The 16,545-nt window shown below is 43.8% G+C and overlaps 1 protein-coding gene across 1 annotated transcript in view; it reads right to left on the bottom strand.

The window, feature by feature from the left end:
* Positions 1-520: 520 nt before the first annotated feature.
* VAC14 (VAC14 component of PIKFYVE complex) overlaps positions 521-16,545 on the bottom strand; it is a 573,384-nt gene continuing 557,359 nt past the window's right edge. Inside the window, exon 19 of the mRNA XM_030203598.1 lies at positions 521-2,170. Coding sequence (XP_030059458.1) covers positions 2,008-2,170 — 163 coding nt within the window. The 3' untranslated portion in view covers positions 521-2,007. The remainder of the gene's footprint in view (positions 2,171-16,545) is intronic.

The raw sequence follows: 16,545 nt of genomic DNA, 5'->3' as shown, positions 1-16,545 counted from the left end.
ACCATTCTTTTAGCTTCGCTAAATGCTTCCTCATGTTATCCACACCATCAAAGGTGTCTACCCAATTGCAGATTTTGACATCATCTGCAAAGAGGGAAACCTTACCAGACAGCCCTTCAGCAATATCACTTATAAAAATGTTAAAAAGCATCGGCTCAAGAACCGAACTTTGTTGCACACCACTGGTAACATCCTTTTCCTCAGAATGAGCTCCATTTACCACTACCCTCTGTCACCTTCCACTTAACCAGTTCCTAACCCAGCCAGTAACTTTAGGGCCCATACCGAGGGAACTCAGTTTATTTATTGGTCGGCCATGCAGAACCATGTCAAAGGCTTTACTAAAATCTAAATACACCACATCTAACACGCTCCCTTGATTTAACTCTCTGATCACTCAGTCAAAGAAATTAATTGTCTGACCAGATCTGCCTCTAGTGAAACTATGTTGCAATCAGAAATCTTTCTGTATTTCAATCAAAAGTACTTAAACATTGAATTTCTTTATTGTTGTTATACACGAAAGCCACAGATAATGCAAAGAAGGCAGGGTTGTTTTAATACGAGAGGCAATTACAGTGGGAAACTAAATGACACATATGAAAACAAATGTAAATGGATAAACCTAGAATCATTCAAAGATTATAATTAGGAGAAATCACAAGGCGATGAGGAAAAATCAGCATAGGCATGCTGAATCCAGGCAAATGTTTAAAAAAGGGATAGGATTCAATTTTCTTAACAGAATCATTTTTGGGTGAAGGGGGTAGGTGGAGGACCATAGTGACAACATGTAAATTGACAAAGCAACTAACAGAGATCGTGCTATCTAAATCCACAAATTTGTTTCCCTACTTTTAGTTAATGAAACCATGCTGTTTTGCAATCTCTTTTTATTTAATTTTTCATATCCTCAGCAGACAGTGGCATCAGTTATTACAGGGTGTCAATAAAACCAAGGGAATTTTTTGGTTTGCTGTAGATGGAAATCCATGGTACACAGGGCCAAATCTATCTCTTGCATATGCCTAGGTGCATGAACACGGGATATGTGTCCCTTGGAAGCCATGGGATTAAGGAGAAAGGGGATTCCCTGGAGATGCTATTCAATCAATGGCCATCTTCTTCCAGCCAACCATTTCTTCCCTCAGAAGACACACGGTGTCTTGACTAATGGGAAATCTGACAGTACAGTCTCTCTCTCTGTGTCCCTCTAAGTATTTCTTACCTTTACTACTAGGCTCTCTCTCTCTTTGTAGTTACCGTGTTTAGAGGTATCTAAGTATTTATGAGATTAAAAAAATATTAAAGAAAAATGTTCAAACCTGTTTCTTGAAAAAAAGGTTTTCTGGGGTTAGCTCAGCAGCAGTGCAGTACACCCTGGTTTGATTTCTGGCTTGACTTCTGTTCCCTGGGCTAGGGGAGCTAGGGGTATTGCAGAGGCTGAATTCACAGCCCTTGGATGAATTTTTAGCTCTCACTCAGGGCTGACACCTACTGGCTGGACTCGGGGAGCACATGTACAGTTTCCATAAAGAGCAGCACTCTATGGCGCTTGGTTAAGGATTGTCACTGCAATAGCTGTGGTTACAATGGGTTATAAAAATAGAGGTTTAGACCTCAGGTAGTTACAAAGGATGATTCAGAGCATTAAATGTCACCGAGTGGAGTCAGGAAATCACATCTTTTCCTCAATTAAACATACTCATTTTAAATACTGTACTGGAAAAAAGGTGTGTGCATGTACAGGTTGCCAATAAAGTTTTACTGAAACTTCTAAATTCTCTTCTTGTTTTCCAAAAGGAAGAGTTGCCCCAAAAAAGTATAATGCTCTAATAGAAAGAGACAAATGGTTAGTGATGATACAAATGTGACACCTTAATGGCCATTCCTTATACAGTTCCATCACAGTGCTCTTCAATACAGGCAGGCATCCCGGAATCCAAGTGAACTAATGCTGTGTTACAAGCAAGAGCTGCTGTCTACAGTTGTAAATGTTTCTCTCTCTCAAAGGCCAATCTTCTTCTCTAGGTGGTCCCCTCGGTTGGCTCGCTGATGCCTCACTTCCAGGTGCTTGTTTTGAACCTTCTCAAAGTGCTGTAAGAGCTCCAGGTAGTCGACCTTAGAAGACTCTTCTTTCTTTGACCCCAACGGCATTTTTGCATCATGCCTGGAAAGGGAAAAACAAAAAGCATTATGGCACTGATAAATGGAAATATAGAATGATTTGGCAGCTGTTAATGTTTTGTAAAATTCTGAGATAGGGTTATGTGCTCCACGGCTAAAAAAATCCACTTTTTCTGTAATAGTGCGGCACCGAGGGAGTTTTAGGATGGTCTTTGAGAACTTTATGATTATCACTATAAATCCTTATAACCATACAAGATAGATAAAGTTTGACTCATCGCTATTCACCGTATCTAATCTCTGAACAAAAATACAAAATAAAACACATTTAAGTCGAGCAGTTGTCAACTAAAAAAATGACAAAACTTTCATTCTACAACTTTCAGTGGCTATTTTGGGAAAACCAGACATAAAAATAATACTTGCTTTCTTCACACAATGCCTCTTCTTTAGGGTTGTTTCATGGTGAGTTTGGGGTATTTACAAAAGTATTTGAATTGGTGTTCAAGTATAGAGAACCTTCTAAGGGAGGACACGCTCTGGTGTAAATTCTATAAGTAGCACCACATCAGCGCCGATAATGTATCTCTCAACGCAATTCTATAAAGAGTATGCATCCTTTATTGAATTGCGCTTAGCACTAAGCTGCATCTAACTGTAGGTACCTGCAATTAGGCCTGCTTATACTGGGGCCTAAGTTAGGTGCACTTAGGTGTGGTTCTGTATGAACATGCAAAAACACCTGGGAACGTCCCCAGCAACGCCCCTAACCATGCCCTCAAATTGTTATGCACGAAAGGATTTAGGCGCAATCTATTATAGAATCGGATATGAATCCTAAATACAAATTATTGCCAATTATTGCTGATAATTGATTATAATCAATTATCTATGTTGATTAGCTTGTTCAATTAAGTTGAGCGAACTCTTTATAGAGTCACGCTAAGCATGTCTTTAATCGGCACCGATTTTTCAGGTGCAATATATAGCATTTGGCTCTCTGTCTCTTCTTCCTCTCAGGTCTGGAATTGATCAATGGTAGGAAGTGTAATGTAAATACCAGGTGAAACAATACAGGGCTGGCCCAAGAGTATCCAACACCCTAGTTGAACCTTCCGACATGTGCCCTCCTTACCTATCTACCCCATCCCACCCCTGAGTGTCCAGCATCTCTCTCCTTCCCTATTCCCCCCCCCCCCCCCCGTTGTGTCCAGCATATTTCTCCATTTCCTATTTAAATACCATCTTCCCCCATGCTCCCATCAAAGTGTTTGGTGGCTTCCCTTCTTTTCCTTACCACATCTGTGGCAGCAAAGACATGTCAGTCATCTTGCCAACAAAAACACTTGTCATACCCTGTGTGGTGCCTTGAAATTTTGAACATGCTCAAGGGCTGTGGGATCCTGTCCACTCCTGAAAGAGGAAGTTTGGAGGGCGCAGAACCTGTCGGGTCTTGAGCATGTGCAGACTGAATTGACTTCTAATTTCACTTCTGTGCTGGAATAATTTGCATTATATCAAAATATTTTCAAGGTAATGGAACCACTGCCAGGGAAACAATTTATTTTTATATCTAGAGAGCTAAATTTCATAGCTTTTCAATGAGACAGGACATATGTTTGTATAGCAAAAAAGGAGAGAGTGATCATTACTAAATAAAAACAGTGACATAATAAGAAATCACAGGCACTGAAACACATTGTGCAGGCTGCCAGAGCATTATCCCCTTCTGAATACAGCTTCCAGACAAAAGCTACTGCTGGTCTCTTGTGAAAGAACTGGGAAATTTCATTGTCTGGTTGAAGTATGCAATGTGAATTAATGACTCTTTGAAGTTAAAACTGTTCCTTGACAATTTAGTGGCAACTCAAGTTTTAAAGAAAAAAAAAAAAAAGTTAGGGTTATACTTATAATTTTGTAATTATAGAGAGTGGGCAGCACACTTCCTTTACTATATGAATGCCTTATCACAGGCTTGTCCAAAACCTTTTACTATTGGGGGCCACATTTTATATTTGTAACATTCGGAGGGCCAAAACTTGCACCTTTGTATTTTGCTGCATTTTTAATCAAACAGTGGTAAAATATGATGGTGTCATCCCTTTCCCCAGCCTTCACCCAATCTCTCTCTTTTGTACCCCCCCCCCCCCACAAGCTTTCACCCAATCTCTCTTTTTTTCTCATGTACACCCCCCCCCCCACCTCTCTGACTTCACCTGCATCAAAACTGCACAATTCTGGTTCTCTGCAAGATTGAGCCGTGCAGTACAGGAAGTGTGGGTTGGTCATGTGGTCTCAGACTTGAAATGGCGAGAGCTCTCAAACTTCCTGCAACACATGACTCAAGCTTGAAGAGAACCTAGCAAATCCACTTAATATGTCTTTAAATGTGGTGAAAAAGAACATCAGAAATCACCCAGTGAGATGGGTGATTTCTGAGGCTCTTTTCCCCACATTTAAAGACATATTAAGCGGATTTGCTAGGTTCTTTTTGTAATATAGAGTGCACTGCTGATGATTTTGAGAACCTGTTGATTTGCCATAATATATCCTTGCCCATATCCTTTTACAAAACAGCTTCCTATTGGACATTATGGCTCCCAAGGAGGACAAGCGTTAAGCAGGAAGGTGCACCAAAGATAGAAAATCTCAGCTGTAGGGTGGCATTACCTGCTGTCTTTCAAAAGTGTTATGAGATCGTCTCAATCTGTTTCTTTCATCCTGACTAAACCCATTATTGCCCCGTTCGTATGGGCTGCAGAGAACCACACTCAAGCCCCCTGGGATTTCCGCTGGTCAGGAAAACCGCTGCTTTTCTTCTTGGCTATGCCCCCTGATTATCACGATGTCAGTCACCAGCTTGCATCTGATTGGGCCTAAACTTCCAGTTGCAACTCAGCTATTTTTGGGACCACAAGTTTGGGCCCAATCAGATGCAAACTAAAGGGAGAGAAGCAGAGGTAAACACTTTTTTACTTTTTGAATACTTTTTTTTTTTTTACTAAGTACAAAAGTATAGCTTCAAAGTAACTCGTTACAAGTAAAAAGTATGGCAAAAAATGTAACTTGTTACATATGAAATTACTGATAATTGTACTTAAGTATTGTAACAAAGTAACTGTACTTTGTTACTACCCAACCTTGAGCCACTGTACCAGTAGACATGTTTCCTTCCTCCTCAGCCCCAAGCCTGTAGAATGCTCAGGTCTGACCAGCCACAACATAAGAGGCTTCTGAACATGGATTCATTAAAACCGAGCATGTGTGGCACGGCACGGGGGGGGGGGGGGGGGGGGGGGGGAAGGGGGAGGGAAGCAAGGCAGGCGTGATGGCAGTGAACAGCACTGAAGGAAGGCTTCTGCTAGTGAGGCTTGGGGACCCCCACCAGCCCAGGTAAGTGGGGTTGTGGCGGAGGGCAGAGAGCAGTGGGGGAGGTGGGGCAAAATGTGCCCCTCCCCCACACTTTGGGCTCAAGCCCCCTACAAAACGGAGATCTGGCTACGTGCCTGGGGCATACACATGGGTGGACCATGAGCTTCCATTTACACACACAACTTGCACAATACTATAAGTTATACAGACTGTTGCTGCATTTACACGACTGTAGTTATGCCAAGTCTATGGTTTGTGTAACTACAGGTTTGTAAATGTTAGGCATGTTGATGCCGTATTATACTAGTAATCTATAATTGAATCGTGGCGCCCAGATGCTGTTATAGACTAGGCTGCCACCATGCAGCATCAGTTTGTCTAAAAGGAAGTGGCCACTTATAGACCTGCCACCTTAGGGGTGAATTCTATAAGTCACACCTAAAAAAAATCAGCACCAACCCCCCCCCCCCTGCACTTACGCGCTATAAAGCATGCCTAAAGTCAGGCGCGGTTTATAGAATACTGCGTAAGCGTAGGGGTCACAAGTAAATTTAGGCGTGTCCATTTGCACCAACAAAAACGTGGTGCAAATGCCCCTGCCTAAATTTACATGCGAAATGTCCTTATTCTATTAATTGCACACATAACTGGAATCCACACCCATGCTCTGCCCCAGAATGCTCATGACCATCCATTTCCATGCCCCCTTTTCTGGGACATGCGTAAAATTTAGGTGCAGATCAAACGTCTAAATTTAATGCACATACATGTTAATTGATATCAACACCAATAATTGCTTGTTAAAAAGCCAATTATTGGCGCTAATTGGCTCGTTATTCATTTAAATTGCATATGCAAATTGGGCCATGCGCCCAAATTTACATGCACAATTCTTGGCAACTTTATAGAATTCGGGGGGTTAATGTGCATTAAAGCACTAAAGAGTGCATTAAAAATTGCTACTAAAGCAAATTAAAAAACACCACTCAAAACAGGACAAATCAAAAAAACATGAAACTACATTTTTTGTTTTGCATGTGCACATCCCTACCAGGGATCATGACATACTGATATCCAAAGCTTAACCACATAGTGTTTGAATCATCCTCGAACACAGTGTTTCCCAAGTCCAGTTCAGTCAGGTTTTTCAGGATATCCACAATGCATATGCCTGAACTTGATTTGCATGCTTTGCCTCAATTATATGCAAATTTCTTTCATGCATATTCATTGTAGATATCCTGAAAACCTGACTGGCAAGGGGTACTCCAGGACCAGACTTGGGAAACACTGATGTAACTCAAGAGATACATCTGATTCATCTAGTTCTGAAGAGTCTTTTTTTCTGAAGGTCAAGGCAGGGGTCACAACGACACCGAGGGAGGTCCCAGAACATAGACAACAAAGACAGGCAGGGTAGGAATTGCCCTCAAACCTGAGCACAAACTAACAAGAAGCAATGTCACATGGAGGGGCATAATCGAAAGGGGCGCCCAAGTTTTCCTGAGGACGTTCTCGCAGGACGTCCAGTGAAGGGGCAGGGAAACCCGTATTATTGAAACAAGATGGCATCCATCTTTCGTTTCGATAATACGGTCGGGGATGCCCAAATCGCGAAAATTTAGGTCGACCTTAGAGATGGTCATCCTTAGAGATGGTCGTCCCCAATTTTTCGGCGATAATGGAACCGAGGATGCCCATCTCAGAAACGACCAAACCATTTCATCGTGGGAGGAGCCAGCATTCGTAGTGCACTGGTCCCCTGACATGCCAGGACACCCAACCGAGCACCCTAGGGGGCAACTGCAGTGGACTTCATAAATTGCTCCCAGGTGCATAGCTCCCTTACCGTGTGCTGAGCCCCCCAAACTCCCCCCCAAAACCCACTCCCCACAACTGTACACCCACTACCATAGCCCTTACGGGTGAAGGGGGGCACCTACATGTGGGTACAGTGGGTTTCTGGTCGGTTTTGAAGGGCTCACATTTACCCCCCAAGTGTAACAGGTGGTGGGGGGGGGGGGATGAGCCTGGGTCGGCTTTCTGGTCGGTTTTGAAGGGCTCACATTTACCCCCACAAGTGTAACAGGTGGGGGGGGGGGGATGAGCCTGGGTCCCGGCTGCCTGAATGCACCTGCACCCATTAGAACTGCTCCAGGGACCTGCATACTGCTGTCATGGAGTTGGGTATGACATTTGAGGCTGGCAAAAATATTTAAAAAGTTTTTTTTTTTTAGGGTGGGAGGATGTTGGTGACCACTGGGTGAGTAAGGGGAGGTCATCCCCAATTCCCTCCGGTGGTCATCTGGTCAGTTCGGGCATCTTTTTAAGGCTTGGCCGTAAGAAAAAATGGACCAAGTAAAGTCGCCCAAGTGCTCGTCAGGGACGCCCTTCTTTTTTTCCATTATTGGTCGAGGACGCCCATGTGTTAGGCACGCCCCAGTCCCACCTTCGCTATGCTTCTGACAAGCCCCCGTGAACTTGGTCGTCCCCGCGTGGAAAGCAGTTGAGGATGCCCAAAATCGCCTTTCGATTATGCCGATTGGCGACCCTGGGAGGACGCCCATCTCCCGATTTGTGTCAAAAGATGGGCGCCCTTCTCTTTAGAAAATAAGCCTGATTATGTTTTTACTTCCGACAGAAAACAAAAAGGAGGATGCTATAATGCTTTTGTATCACTCCACGGTGTGACGCACCTTGAATATTGTGTGCAAATTATGGTCATCGCATCTCAAAAAAGATATAGTGGAATTAGAAAAGGTACAGAGAAGGGAGACGAAAATGATAAAGGGGATGGGATGACTTCCCTATGAGGAAAGGCTAAAGGAGCTAGGGCTCTCAGCTTGGAAAAAGATGGCTGAGGGGAGATATGATAGAGGTCTATAGAATAATGAGTGGAGTGGAACAGGTAGATATGAATCACTTGTTTACATTTTCCAAAATACTAGGACTAGGGGGCATGCAATAAAGCTACAAAGTAGTAAATTTAAAATGAATTGGAGAAAATATTTCTTCACTCAACATGTAATTTAACTATGGAATTTGTTGCTAAAGAATGTAGTAAAAGCAGATAGCTTAGCAGGGTTAAAAAAAAGGTTTGGCTAGCTTCCTAAAAGTAATCAATAGAATTAAAACAAAATAAAACATGGAAAAGAAAATAAGATGATACCTTTTTTATTGGACATAACTTAATACATTTCTTGATTAGCTTTCGAAGGTTGCCCTTCTTCGTCAGATCGTCAGTTTTTTTGGCATCAATTTTTACGGTGCCATACACAGAACCTAGCCCTATCTGCATACATTGCAACTCTACCCCAGCCCTACCCAATTACACTCTTGGGACCACTTATGCATGATCCTGGCAGTGTACATAGGGCCCTTTTACTAAAGGGCTGCCGCAGGGCAACCTGAAACAAACGCCAGCCCAACGCAGGTGTCGGTGGTAGTTCCACCTCCAGCACGCTCCATTTCCGGCGCTAGCGGAAATATTTTAAAAATATTTCCGCGGGGGATTACCCAGAAGTAATCAGGCAGTGTCGAGTGTTGCCCAGTTACAGCCGAATTAGCCCGAGAGCCCTTACTGCCATCACAATGAGCGGTGGCAAGTGCTGCCTCTGAAATGGCCATTTCATTTTTGGTCTTTTTACCTGCTGTGGTAAAAGGGGGCCTTGGCACACAGCAAAAACAGCCGCCGTCGCCACCAGCGCAGAGCCCCTTTTACTGCAGCTTAGTAAAGGGCCCCATAATTATATACATGTATCAGGCATACTATTTTCAGCAGAGCCCTTTAGGCATATAAAACATGCTTTATACATGGAAACTGCTTTGTAAAATTATCCTCATTGTATCCCTGACAGCATAAGAAATTTCTTTTCTGAATAGCAGCTTATCCACTTAAAGGTAGAAAAAAAAACCTGAAATGATATTACAGTTCAATCAAAGCTTTTGTCCTCTCTCAATTATAATTTAAATTACGGAAGCCGTGTTTATAACGTTGAATAAACAGTTGTTCTATGCAAAAGATGCCTTTCAGGCATACAAAAAAAAAATTATAGGTGAATGTGAAAACACATTTAATACTACTGACTGAACTAACTCTAGGGGTGTCCTACAATTACAATACCTCAGGTGCATTGTGAGCCATGAGAGCAAAAGACTGATGGCCATGAAACAAAAGCATGTAGCACAGTTATTTGTTTCTGGATGGCTTGCTGTGGTGAAGTGCTTATTGTTAGGCTACCATATACCTCACTGCTAATTCAGCTGTCTTATAGCCATGTGACACAAAGTTTGTATGGGAAGCATTTGCTATAGTGCTGTTACAGGATTATAATAAAAGCGGAAGTAAAATCAGCCTGAGAGGCCATGCATGCTGCACAGAGCAGCAATAAGAATGACCAGAAATATGTAGCAGCAAACCTCCATGTATGCAAAGGCCATTTACTCCTAACTGGCTGTCTATTGTCATATTAAGAAAATGCCATACTGTTTATATGTGCTTATAACTGATTGGTTGACAAATAAGAAGGCCTGTCTTCACTTACAACAATGAGCAGAAGATGAACTAGATCATAAGAAACATATTGCTTGGAATTTAAATACCCTGAAATAGCCTCCACTGACGCCAGCAGAGTCCTACAATTTGTCATGTGGAATGTACCCTTTAGAAACAGAAAATGGGATAAAGGATTACTTGTTAGTCCTTTGGTACGGTCTATATTTATAGCCATGTCTACATCCTAGAAGCCCATTCAGGCCTTTTAAACCACTACCTGTACTAGACCGAATGCTGCCGCTAAACAGAAACAAATTATACACCACTGACATTCACAAGTGTCCCTTGAGACAATTTTTTGCCACTGTCAATTAAGTGACCCTAAAGATTTCAAAGGAAAGGGAAGGAGATTGGATTCATAAATTGCCTTTTTTGTGGTTACAATCCAAGCGGTTTACGTATTGTATACATGTATTTATTTTGTACCTGAGACGATCGAAAGTTAAGTGGCTTGCCCAGAGTCACAAGGGCCTGCAGTGGGAATTGACCCTGATTTCCCTGGTTCTTAGGCCACTACACTAACCATTAGGTTACTCCTCCTCTTCCATTTCAACAGGTCACTGTACAAATATCTCCGCTGGCCCATACATCTACAAAACCAGAGGCCCCTCATGTTTTAGAAGATAGCACAGGTGTGATGCTCTCTATTGTAAATGAGGGCTATCACTGGGATGAACAGAAAAGTTACGTACTTGTAGCAGGTGTTCTCAGAGGACAGAAGCATATATTCTTACAAGTGAGACTCACTAGCTGCCAGGCTCACAATGTTAATAATGAGCTTGGTAACTGAAGCAGAAAGTGAGCCTGGCGGATAAAAGGGCCAGAGGGTGGAGTTAATTCAAGTAGTAAAAGGATTTTGCAGGACGGCTTGTCCTGCCTGGTATGTTGCTCCAGACAGTAGTGAGCAGTGAAGGTGTGGATAGAAGAACACAATGCCATCTTGCAAATTTCTTAAAAGGAGGCAGAGCGGAAACGGGCTACTGAAGCCACCATGGCTCTTATAATGTGAGCAGTGACAGGGCCATGAAGGGCCATCCCAGTCTGAGCATACATGTAGGAGATGTGGAGAGGCATTTCGATATGGCGTCTAAGTCCGACTTTGGACATTTTGCTCTAAATGTCCAGAATCTGAATAGCAAATATAGCCATTTAGAAACAGTAAAATGTCTATTTTTTTTTTTTTTTTCGAAAATGGCCACTTGCTAGATGTTTTTGTGCTCTGTGCAATTATCTTTTGGTCCATTTCAGAAAAAAAAAGTCCAAGTGAATAAATGCACAAAATCAACCCACTGGGATGTAGGAGGAGCCAGCACTCTTAGTAGACTGGCCACACAGACATACCAGCAGATCAGTGGGGCACCCTACTGTACATTGCAGTGAAATCCACATAAAGCTCCCATGTACACATTGCTCCCTTTTATTGTATAGAGAGCCCTCCAAAGCCTACTTTACTCAACTGTGCACCCTTATGGCTGCAGCTATCACCTATATGTGGGTACAGCAGGTTTTTGGTGAGTTTCGGAGAGCTCACACGTTCCACCACAAGTGAAACAGAGTGGATTATGGACCTGGATCCCCTTCTCAATAGTGCACTGCAGTAATCACTAGCTACTCCAGGAAACTGCTTGCTGCTCTAATAGGACTGGTTATAACATCTGAGGCTGTCACAGATGCTGATATGTATTATTTCTTTTACATTTTGGGGGAGTGGGAGTGAGGGTCAGTGACCACTGGGGGAGTAAGGAGGGTCATTCCTTTATTCCTCCAGGGACCATCTGGTCATTTAGGGCACTTTTTTGTGGCTTAAGTCATTATTAAAAAGAGGTCTAGCTCAAAATGTCTTAGTTTTTGTCCTGGACATTTCATTTTGTTCCATTATGGCTGAAAAACCATCCAGGTTTTAGGAACACCCAATCCCACCCTTAACAGGACCCCTTGAGATTTGAGCACACTGCGGATGAACTGCATAGAAAAATGCCTGGAAAATGGGTTTTGATACCGATCTGGACGTTTTGGTGAGAAAAAACGTCCAAATGTTGCTTTATGCCACTTTTTAGACATTTTTCTCTTTTGAAAATGAGCTCCACAGTCAACCAGCCGAGACAGTATGTTTGGTGATAGGAATCCCCAATCTGTTAGGGACAAAAGGTACAAAAAGCTGGCAGGATTTCCTATGAGTTTTAGAACGCTCCAGATAATACGCTAAAGCATATTTGGACTAGTAAGACAAAAGTAATTTTTTTAAAAAATAAGCACAGAAAAAGTTACAAACAGAACAGAAAGCCAGAAGTCTCAGCACAACAGTAAGCCGACCTGATTTAAAAAACATACAGATAAGGCCACAGCCATCTACCGCTTCTTCTTCTAGAACATTTTTGAGAGGATTTCGATGATCTAGTTATTACACATCTAAGCGTCGTTTTACTATATTGTCTACTCTCGGTTATGGGAGAAAAGGCTCGACCCTGAACAGTGTCCAGGAGAGTTCTGATGAACTGCAAGGTCTGAACAGATTGAAGATGTGATTTGGGTAACTTATTACAAATCCGAGGAGCTCTAGGAGATGTATGGTAGAGTAATGGAAGTGTCACCGACTGTAGGGAGGCTGCTTTGACCAACCAGTCGTTAAGTCAGGGGAAGACATGTATGCCCCACCTGCAGAGCATTGCAGCTACTACTATCAGGCATTTTGGTGAAAACACGAGGAACTGAGGTCAAGACAAATGGCAAGACTTTGTATGGATAATGCAGAGTGTCACAGCGGAAATGCAGAAACTTCCTGTGAGCAGAAAGAATGGATATGTGGGTGATGCCTCCTTTAGGTCTAGAGAGCAAGCCAGTTGTTGATTTGGATCATGGGGAGAAGTGATCCTAGGAAACATGCAAAAATTTTTTGAGTAGGTACTGTTCAAAACCCAGACGTCAAGAATTGGTCGAACTCCCCCTGCCCCCGGCTTTTCGGTATGAGAAGTATCAAGATTAAAACCCACAACCCCTCTCTAGCAAGGAAATGGCTATGTTAATATGTTCGTGAGCCCTTGTTCCTAGGCTGAGGCTTAGGTAGGATCTTGGCCAAGGCCTAGGGTTGACCAAACAGGCGCTACGCAATACCACAGCCACAAAGCCCCACCACTCAAGACAATCAACTAGCTCCAGCAGAAAAGGGAGATAGACACTCAGGTGGGCCTCACGGCCGAACCGAAACCCACTCATACAGAGTCCAAGCGTACGGGCCTCACGGCCGAACAGGAACGAGTCATACACTAGGGAAGCGAAAAAGAACAAAGGGTCCCAAAAAGGACTGGAGCTCTGCAACAAACACACAAGAGAAGGGCGACAGACAAAAAGCTGGCAGGTACAGACTACGACCAGAGGGAGAGAATGCAAACAAGGCTACACAGAACCCACAGGTAGCAGAGGCAAAGCCCACAGGGAAAAAGGGGAGGCCGAGGACAGAATGGACACGAACTCAACAAGAGCGAAACTCACAGGAATGGCTGAACATGGAAAAGCAGGCTGAAGGAAAAGGCTGCTCAGCAGAGGCAGGGCTTACAGAAGGCAATACCAAGCTCTGCACATAAAGGGTAACACTGAGGATTGGGAAACTCAAACAAACAAACAGGAATGATTACAAGGGACAGAGAGGCTGCGAACAGAGGCAGGACTTACAGAGGCAAATACCAAGCTCTGCACAAAAGGGTTAATACTGAGGAAAGGGGAACTAAACAAACAACAGGAACAATTACAAGGGACAGAGAGGCTGCCAACAGAGGCAATACCTAGCTCTGCACAAAAGGGTTAATACTGAGGAAAGGGGAACTAACAAGCAAACAAACAAACAGAAACTAGCTTAGCACAGACAACACAACACCAGCCAAGCAGGGAACAGACACAGGTGCAGTGTAGTGAAGCAATCAAGCACACGCTGGGAACAACCAGCACACACAGACACTACAAGCAACGAGAAGAGTAAGCAAACTCCAACGAAAATACAGTGCTACTAGCACAGGCAGAGAGGGAAACAGGCTCAGCTGACAGGATTCAACGCTAAAGCAAAGGCTTGTAAGTTTAAATAGATTTGGCTTCTGACGGTCTGCTGCTTCACACGTCAGCTCAATCCCTGACAGGCCAATCAGAAGCGAGGTCCCAGTCATTCCCCTGCCTGTCTCAGCAGAATCATAACAAGTTGTATTGCATTTTGTCAGAGGAGGGTCGAATGCTCTTCCCAAAGTACCCGGAACAGGAGTACCCAAAACAGGAGAAGCCTCTATGATGGAATCCACACAGAACAAGAGACGTAAGGGCTGACCACAGACTAAAACAAAGTACCATCATTTGGAGGGAATTGAACAAGACTGTTTTGGTGGATGGTCAGGAGTTTTCTTTTCCAATGCAGAGTGTAACCGTGCTAAATGATCTTAAGTATCCACTGGTTTGAGGTTATGAGGGGCCACCTCTCTTGAAAGAGTATCAGCTGGCCTCGCACCAGTAGGTTAGTTGGCATGGACAACTGGATGGTGGCAATGCTCTCTAGTAAGGATTCAAAAACTCGGCTGCTGTTTAGGCTGAGAAGGGGCCTGTGACTTCTGCCCCTGTTGCAGGCGTGGGATGCAGTCCTCTGAGAAGGAGGAGCAGAGGAGTATAATGATGCTTAGATATGTAGCAATTAGAGCGTTAAAATCCTCCCAAAAATCTTCTAGAAGAAGTAGTAGAGAGCTGTGGCCTATTTGTATGGTTTTTAATCAGGTTGGCCACTTCCTTGACTTTGTCACCGAATAAGTTGTCTTCACAACAAGTGACATTTGCTTAACATTCCCAGACTGCAGATTCAAGATCATAAACTCTAAGCCAGGAAAAGACGTCTCACCAATACTCCTAAAGCGGAGATGCAAGAAGAGGCATCAAAAGCATATCATGCAACACTACCAGAAGTTTCCCGGTGTAGTTTAAGAAACTCAGCAGTCTTTTTAGGAGGAAGGAAGTCTGCAAAGGAGACTTTCCAAGAAGTTCCGAGAGAAGAGGACATTTCTCTGGAAAGTGAACGCTATGTTGCTTTGTGCTTTGGGAAATTAAAGATTGGGGTTTAAAGGAGGAATCGTAGGTTAGTGTTAGGCAAAATAAAAATATAAAAGCAAATTTTATCAACTAATCTCCATAGACTTTTCCACTTGAGTTTTAAAAACTTTGTACCACAGCATTAACAGACAGAATCTAGCAGCACTGCCGATCTAGTTTAGTATTAAGGGGGAATAAAAGAGAGAGAGATGAGAGAGAGAGAGAAAAGCAAGCATCATTAACTAGTTGCTGTGGAGGGGCATAATCGAACGGGGGTGCCCATCTATAAGGGCAGCCATCTCTAATGACGGCCCTGTTAAGCGGTGTACCCGACCGTATTATCGAAACAAGATGGCCGACCATCTTTCGTTTTGATAATACGGTCGAGGCCGGCCAAATCTCAACATTTGGGCCGCCCTTAGAGATCGCCGGCGTTAGAGATGGCCGCCATTGGTTTCCGCCGATAATGGAAACTAATGGCGGCCATCTGAAAACCGGCCAAATCCAAGCCATTTGGTCGTGGGAGGAGGGCAGCATTGTAGTGCATTGGTCCCTCTCACATGCCAGGACACCAACCAGGCACCCTAGGGGGCACTGCAGTGGGCTTCACAAATTGATCCCAGGTGCACAGCTCCCTTACCTTGAGTGCTGAGTCCCCCAAAACCCACTACCCACAACTGTACACCCACTACCACAGCCCTTAGGGCGAAGGGGGGCACCTAGATGTGGGTACAGTGGGTTTGTGGTGGGTTTTGGAGGGCTCCTATTTACAACCACAAGTGTAACAGGTAGGGGGGATGGGCCTGGGTCCGCCTGCCTGAAGTGCACTGCAGTACCCACTAAAAACTGCTCCAGGGACCTGCATATTGCTGTGATGGAGCTGGGTACGACATCTGAGGCTGGCAAAAAAATGTTAAAAATTTTTTTTTTGGGTGGGAGGGGGTTGGGGACCACTGGGGGAGTAAAGGGAGGTGATCCCCGATTCCCTCTGGTGGTCATCGGTCAGTTGGGGCACCTTTTCAAGGCTTGGTCATGAACAAAAAAGGACTACGTAAAGTCGGCCAAATGCTCGTCAGAGGCAGCCTTCGTTTTTCCATTATCAGCCGAGCCTGGCCATCTCTTAACCACACCCCCATCCCGCCTTCGGTACGCTGCCGACGCCCCCTTGAACTTGGCCGGCCCTGCGACGGAAAGCAGTTGAAGCCGGCCAAAATCGGCTTTCGATTATAATGATTTGGTCCGGCCTTCTCCTAAGGCCGGCCATCTCCCAATTTGTGTCGGAAGATGGCCGCCCTTCTCCTTCGGAAATAAGCAGGATAGTGTACAACCCTTTCCCATAGTTTTAAACTGAAATTTTCTCTAGAATAGGCATTTCCCCCATAATTTTAAACTGAAACCTTTTCTAGAGGTACAAACTAAACAACCACAAACTCTTG

This window comes from Microcaecilia unicolor, chromosome 5, assembly GCF_901765095.1.
Source record: "Microcaecilia unicolor chromosome 5, aMicUni1.1, whole genome shotgun sequence".
Lineage (NCBI taxonomy): Eukaryota > Metazoa > Chordata > Amphibia > Gymnophiona > Siphonopidae > Microcaecilia > Microcaecilia unicolor.
Note: the sequence above shows the minus strand (reverse complement) of the source record. Positions and strands in the feature narration are given on the sequence as shown.